The sequence below is a fragment of the Brachionichthys hirsutus genome, chromosome 16 (assembly GCF_040956055.1).
Source record: "Brachionichthys hirsutus isolate HB-005 chromosome 16, CSIRO-AGI_Bhir_v1, whole genome shotgun sequence".
Lineage (NCBI taxonomy): Eukaryota > Metazoa > Chordata > Actinopteri > Lophiiformes > Brachionichthyidae > Brachionichthys > Brachionichthys hirsutus.
In genome coordinates this window covers 1,706,272-1,713,866 of record NC_090912.1, presented here as the reverse complement: position 1 = coordinate 1,713,866, position 7,595 = coordinate 1,706,272, and the positions used below count along the sequence as shown (strand labels likewise).

Sequence of the window (7,595 nt, the reverse complement as noted above, 5' to 3'; positions counted from 1 at the left end):
ACAGAGGCATGGAGAACCCCCCCCCCCCCCTGCGGTGCAGCACACAGTGAGCTGGTTAAGGTCTTATGGTTTGGACAGAGCGAGGAATGCGAACCCTCACACGGTCCCTCTGCACAAGCTGTGAAAAGGAAAGCTCATTAAAGTCTAGACTTGAGAACAAGCGTGGATTTAAGGCGCACTTCTTAATCATAAGAGGCAAATGTGACGCGTTTTTCCCTGCGCCGAAGGGCTCAGCTTTACTGTCACAAAAGAGGCGATCGATTAAATGTCGAGTCTTTGCAGTAAAGCTTCCGGGCTGACTAAAACGGCCCGTCAGAGAAACAACGTATGCCGTGTTCTGTCTTTACGCACCAAGGCGCAAAGTTCTTCTTTGGAAACTGTCCATCCAAAACCCGAAACCACTAAACGAACAAAAAAAACATTCAAATCGACCAATCAGTCGACTAATTAGTGGCGGTATTGAGAGGTTGGCGCCGCGCTTGAGTCCCACATCAAAGCACTGCCACCTTAAATGAAACTGTGAAATGACTCATCATTTGTAAACGATAAGCGGTTGGAAGCATTTTACTCGGCGTCGGTTACATAACCACACTGGGCTTATTTATTTACGCATCTGCAGCAGCAAATTGAACGCGTTTGCTTAGCGTTAAATCAAAAAAACAGTAGAAAAGCAAACAAGCATGTACTTGTAAAAGAATGCTGTTTACGTTTCAAGTTTGGCTCACGGAGGGATTTATTCTCTTTTTATGTACTTTATATTCCTTTGTCTCCCTGGTGAAGGATAGGGTTGGGGTTAGGTCAGGTTGCCATGCGAGTTGAGTTGCTCCTTTCGGTGCAAAGTTCTGCCTCCTGTGGGCTTAACGCTCCCGGAGCTGCCGCCCGATTCTCGGAAAGGATCAGGCGGCATGCGAAGGAAGTCAGGTGTGTCTGTTTCTGTGGAGAGGCAACGTTTGTCTTTGTTTGACTAAAATATAATCTATGGAATAGAAATCAGACGCCGGGGAATTCTGGAGCTCGTGCTTCGGCCCGGAAGATTATTGGGAGTCTTTTTTGATCATGATTTTACTGCCGAGAAGCACAAAAGGTTTATCAGTGAAGATGAGAAATATTGAAGATTGAAATGTTTTAATCCGCGTTGGCATTGAACCACGGCTGAAAAAAGCCATTGGGTGACAAATACAAAAGGTGCTTTTTGCTGACTGATCAATCTTTGATAGGAATTATCCAAATAATCAGGATTAATAAGTGTCGTCATTGCGTGGCGCGGTCGTTTGCCACTTTCGATCCCGTCCTTCGCTCCGTTTCCGCCGCTCATGGAAACACTTTATTAATCCTGACTGTAAATTAAAGATCCGAACAAAGCAGCCTTCTTGGCACGTGATGGCATTTGAATGCCAAAGTCGCTCTTGCCATATTTATGTTTTCTTTGTAGATGGTACAAGTGTGTCGATCAAAGAACTAAACCGCCAGGCCTTCACGGAGGCTCACCGACGGGAGGGCCGCTCACTTGCTTCTGCAGAGGAAATGTTTTTTTGTTTTCTTGCTCGGGGAGGTTTTCTAGTTAAAGTGCCGTTGTGCACACTCCTTGCAGCAAAGTGGCGTGCGATGTTATTTGAGGTCGGACAAATGTCAGAAAACCTCAGCTTGGATAAACACAAAAGAAAAGAAATTGTGTGATTGGCTGAAATGCCGCCTTTTTCATCTTCGCCCTGTAGGAGGAGCTTAAACCTGTGCAGCACTTGAGTTTCGTAGAGAGGTTAAATAGAGTTTCCTGTGGTGAGATGCAGCACAAACTCCCATTCTGTGGTTTGAACTACACTCCAACAGCCAATGGGAGGTTAACGCACGTGCTAGCACGCCTAGCCGTTCTTGCAGAGGTCATTCTTTGACATTTCTATTTCAAATCTTGCGTGACACAAATATTTAAGTGTCTTTTCCCTGTATGAGGCAAGCTGATTTTGAAAAGACATTTGATGATGTCGCTGGGGGGGGGGCGTTTTCCACATTTTTACGACACTTTATTGACTAAACTATTTAAGAAAACAATCGTCAGATTATCGTGAGACTCGTTGGCTAATATTATTACGATGAATTATGGCATATAGATTTTTAAAAAAAACAATTGGTTGTCCCCTGGAAATATTTAGTTTGTGTTAAATTGAAGTCACACTTCGTTTGTGAGGGCTGTGGTTTCCACTCCCACACGCAACACTGAAACAATTGTGGGCGGCTGTGTCGCTCGCTGTTGACAATATCGATGCAGTTTCACTTCAGGCTCGCGGCAGCTTCTAATCTCATCCGTGTTTCTCCGTGTTCTTCTGTCTGATCTCAGGTGATGCGCTGCAAATGGCTCTTCAGGCTCAACTCAGAAATCCACGTCGCGGTTCCGCGCCTGCCGCTCGGCTCCGCTGTGCCTTTCCTTTGGTTTGAAGACGCCGGAACCCCGCGGAGCTCGGAGGATCCGAACGTAGCGGCTGCTGTTTAGCTTCAACCGTCGGACGCCGGAGACGATGGGCCTGTGATTTCTGCAGATCTTTCAAGTGTATGGAACCAAACTTGGAACGGATTGTATGTCTTTCCAATTGCTTTTCCTACCTCGGACAGAATGGATGCTTTCTTTGAATCGGGTTGACCGTCTGGCACCTCATCCCCTCCTTCCTGTCTCTTCAGTGGAAGGAGGGTGGGGGGATTGGTGTGCCGTCCCTTGCCCCTCCCTGTAGGGTGGGCTTGTTTGCCTTGGCGCCATAGCAGTTAGTCTTTTCCATTGTCGCTCTTAATGAAATCCTGCAGGGGCTTCAAGGACGAGGTTTCCGTCCTGAACCTTGGCGGGATGTCACAGGAGGAAGGACGCAGAGTGTCCCAGCCTTTCTATCACCCCCCTAACCCAGATGTGGACCTGACAGGCAAGCTTTATAAGAGGGAGATCGGTGGTAAGCCTTATTCTGTGTTAGTGGGCCATAAAATGGCAGCCAAGATGGCCATAGGCGATCAGAACGTTGGTCAGCTGCCCGCCCACCATGTGACTCCACAGCATCATCAGCAGTATTTCAGAGGGGGGGGAGCGGGGCTGGAAGTGGGACCGCAGGCCGGCAACGAAGACACCTCCGATGAGACCGAAGACGAGGAAGAAGACGGGGAGGAAGGGGGCTTCAAGCGCGAGCAGATCATTGTTGAGGTTAACCTGAACAACCAGACGCTTCATGTCTCCAAAGGGGACAATAAAACGGGAGCCGCAGCCGAAGACTCTGAAAGAGCTGGGAGCGACGACGACAATGATGAGGAGGACGAGGAGGAGGAGGAGTTAAGCCCTGACGAAGAAGAAGAGGACGAGGAGGAGGAGGAGGAGGATGAGATTGAGAGTCAGATAACAAGGTCAAAGAGGGCGTGTCGCAGCTCGAGTAGTTTGGTTCTTCCCTGCCAGCCGCGGAGGAAAAGCCTCAGAACGGCTCTGAGCGCGGCCGCCTCCGGAATGGCCACCAGGGGGCGGCAGAAACGCATGCAGCCCCCGAAGAGCAAGCGCAGGTCAGCCAGGCCGGCCTCGTCCTCTGGCGGCTCCACGGCGCCGGGGGGGAAGCTGGAGGAGAAGGAGATGCTGGCGTGTGAAAAGTGCCCCCGAGTGTTCAACACGCGCTGGTACTTGGAGAAGCACATGAACGTCACGCACAGGCGGATGCAGATCTGCGACAAGTGCGGCAAAAAGTTCGTCCTGGAGAGTGAGCTGGCGTTGCACCAGCAGACGGACTGCGAGAAGAACATCCAGGTAAAGAGCCTGTGGCTGTCATAACGTCGATGCGCCAAACGTCCAGAACGTAGTGTCGTGTGATGTCTTTAAAGAGTTCGGTTTTACTGCTCTAAAAGTGAAAAGGGTCATTCGGCTGTTTCGAATAGATTCATTTAGCCCCTCCCCCCCTGTTTGGTTGAACTCGATACGCTAGAAAAATCCTGATTGTCGACGTGCCGCCTCCTCTTCGATCTCCGTTTGTCGATGTAGAACCGTCGCCCGTTCACGCTGGGATCTGATCACGGATAGCGTTGCACCTGTCGTGACATTTGTTCGCCAGCAGGGGGAGCTAGAGAATCGTGAAATAATTTGCAGGGCTGTGACATTTCAACAATAACAACAGTCATAATGGGGGGGGTCATTCTGCTCATCTGTCCGGCAGTGCGTCTCCTGCAACAAGTCTTTTAAGAAGCTGTGGTCGCTGCACGAGCACATCAAGATCGTGCACGGCTACGCGGAGAAGAAGTTCTCATGTGAAATCTGTGAAAAGAAGTTCTACACTATGGCACACGTCCGTAAGCACATGGTTGGTAAGTGCCCCGCCACCCCCCCCCCCCCCCCCCAATAAAATGGCAGCAATAATACATGGTGCGTTCATGCGTTGTTCTCCTCTCTCACGTCCAGCACACACTAAGGACATGCCGTTCACCTGCGAGACATGCGGGAAGTCTTTCAAACGCAGCATGTCCTTAAAAGTTCACTCGCTGCAGCATTCTGGGGAGAAGCCCTTCCGCTGCGAGGTAAGATCCGCCGGCCGCGGCGCAAACGGGAATGAGAAGGCGCCGTGTGAAGCCTGCTGTGATTCCGGCTCCCCCGCGGCGTCGCCACTCGCTCTTTGAGGAGAGGAACTTTAAACATAAATGACCGTGGGTGGAGCCGCTCTAGTGGAGCGTTTGAAGTCGTCTTTCGGCGTGATGTGTAATTACATGCTTATTAAGGCTGAGTGTAGCGTGTAGGCCGGTCTCCTTGGTCGTTTTGCCTTGACTGATCTATATTTAAACAGGTGGGCTCGTTATAAATGTCATACCTGCCCAAAACCTCACAAACATGAGGCGTGGGCGTGTCTCCGCCCCCCAAAAAACGGGGTTATTGTTAGTGTTGCAGCCTAAATTCAGACTGTTTAAATAAGACTACTTTCTTAATCTGGTTAAGGGATAAAGAAATAAAGTTGGCAGGAATCAGATTGTGTTCTGACTGAAGGTTTTTGTGTCTGGATGGAAATGTTCCTTTATTTCCTCGTCGCCCCTGAACGCCTCGGGCTGTCTCCGCAGAACTGCGACGAGCGCTTCCAGTACAAGTACCAGCTCCGCTCCCACATGAGCATCCACATCGGACACAAGCAGTTCATGTGCCAGTGGTGCGGAAAAGACTTCAACATGAAACAGTATTTCGACGAGCACATGAAAACGCACACAGGTGAGAGAAACACCCGTCGGTTGGCGGACCCACCTGTCTACCTGTCTGACCCGCGAACCCATCCGGGAGCTTTCCTGCAGGAAGTGAGGGAAGGAACCCACGCCCGAGTCGAGGACTGGAGGGGCGAGTCGCCGAGTTTAAATTTAGTCATCCGGGTCATGATGTTCAGGCCTCGCAAGCAGAAAGAGAAATCCATCGTTCAGTTTGCGGGATCGTCACGGTTCTTTGCTCATGTGTGAACAGGAAGTGTAAAAAGACACACTAGACTTCCTGACAGGTGCTTTAAAGTCGATGTTTCGCCGCCAAACGTTCGCGGTCGCCAGGGTTTGTTTGATCGGTGGGATCCTAAAAAAGCGAGCATTTTGAAACTACCTGATACATTTAGTGAAAATCCTCCAGGCCGGGCCATTAATTGTTCTCGTTAAACTCTGAATTAGGGTTTTATTTTAATGCCTGAAGGCGTCTGCTCTGCCGAGTCTCTTCTAGTCCCATCTAGTCGGCCGTCGCTGAGCAACGCCGTTCCTGGAACCGCTCGGGCGCTAAAAACGGAACGGCGGGAGCCGTTTCCAAGACGAACAGGATGGCGGTGAGCAGAAAGACTGCGCCCAGTTCCTCTAATGAGAGGGGACGTCCTCCACCAGAGACGAATCGTGCGTCTGCTGCGGCTTCTAATGACTAGCTAGACGCACGCCGCATCACGTCCTGCCGAGCTACGCCTCCCTGCTGCAAACCGAACTCCTTAAGGGTTTTTTTTTTTTTCCTCCCCTCTTGCCTGCCGTGGGTGGACACGCTGCTCTCCTCCGTATATTTGGGATGTGTAATTACCCTGCCCGCTCCTTTGCCTGCCGCTAGCGTCAAATTTAGCCTGCAGGAGGAGCCACGCCCGATCCGTACCCTGTAATAGAGCCCAAAGCTGGGCTTCTGTGCATCGGGGTTGTGATGCAGCCCTTACAAAAGACGGGTGGAACCGCCGGTACCTGTGGGTTTGGACGCGCCACACACACACACGCACGCACACACACACACACACACAGCGCCTGGATGAGCCGACGCAGCGGGGGCGGGCGACTGTATGCACATTCAGCGGCGCCATGGAGGGAGGTTAATGAGCGAGGCCTCGTGTTGTTCACTTTCACGTCCTTGCTCGGCAAAGTGTGAACTCTAATAGCTTCCTGCCGAGTGGGTGGGTTGTCGGCGGAGACCCCCCCCCCCGATGCAAGATGGCAACTTATTAGCATTTTAAAGAGCGCTGCTCATGTTTAAAGCGGTATAAAGTTATTGTCCTTTCTTTCTTTCTTTCATTTTTACTTTTGACCTCCGCGGGTTCGACTCATTTTGCTCTTTGATCTCCGCCCGTGCAGGAGAGAAGCCTTTCATCTGCGAGATTTGCGGGAAGAGCTTCACCAGCCGGCCCAACATGAAGCGCCACCGCCGCACCCACACCGGGGAGAAGCCGTACCCCTGCGAGGTGTGCGGCCAGCGCTTCCGCTTCTCCAACATGCTCAAAGCGCACAAAGAGAAGTGCTTCCGGGTCACCAGCCCCCTGGTCCTGCAGACCGGCGCCTCCCCGGTGCCGGTCCGGCTCTTCGCCAACACCTTCTCCTCGTCCGGGCCCGGCACCTCGGCGGGCGCCCCGGCCAACGCCTCGTCGCCCATGGGAGGATCCATGCCCCCGCGTGGCTCGGCGGGGCACGCGTTCTCCCACGTGCAGCTCCACTCGACCCCCCCTCACCATCACCCCCACCCCCAGACGACCCAGCAGCACCTCTCAAACGCACCCCAACACACCTCGCCTCACCCGCATCACCATCTGGCGGTGCCAGCGGTCTCTCACTTGCCCCCGCCGCCGGCCCTTTTCAAGAGCGAGCCCTCAAACCATTGCGGGCACGAAGGCGGCGGCTACCTGCACCACATGGCGGCCCCCGACAAGGGGTCCGGTGCCCCCCAGCACCAGTGAACCACCTCCTGACAGTCCAGCATCCGTCTCTCGGGCTGAGGGGGCGCACCTTCCTATCTGACTCGTGCGTGTCCTTCAAGCAGGACATCGAGGCCAACCGACGGGTTTCTCCTTCCTGCGGTGTTCCCTCCCACATTTCCACGGATTGAACCTTCCTCCGGAGGCGGGCCGGTCAGAAGAGCAGCAGCAGGACCGAAGTGCCATCGGCTACAGAAGAAAGTTGTTGTTTTTGTAAAGGACATTTGGGGGGGGGTTGTAAGGGGTGCGATGAATCTAGAATCTAGACTCACGACGTGTCTAAACGGTGCTTCTCATTCCAGTTCATACGATATCTCTTAATTTAGATTTTCCCTCTGATCACGTGTGGAATGTTACAAAGTAATGTCGTACAAAACGCTTTCTTTTCTTTACTTTTCTTTTCTTACGGCGGATCTGAGGTTT

The 7,595-nt window shown here is 52.2% G+C and overlaps 1 protein-coding gene across 1 annotated transcript; it reads left to right on the top strand.

The window, feature by feature from the left end:
• The first annotated feature begins 2,776 nt into the window (after positions 1-2,776).
• On the top strand, positions 2,777-7,154 carry znf652 (zinc finger protein 652). The gene is made up of 5 exons (XM_068750397.1): positions 2,777-3,760; positions 4,164-4,311; positions 4,406-4,521; positions 5,053-5,197; positions 6,559-7,154. The coding sequence occupies exons 1-5, from the start codon at positions 2,777-2,779 to the stop codon at positions 7,152-7,154; spliced, it is 1,989 nt and encodes a 662-aa protein (XP_068606498.1).
• The last annotated feature ends 441 nt before the right edge of the window (positions 7,155-7,595 follow it).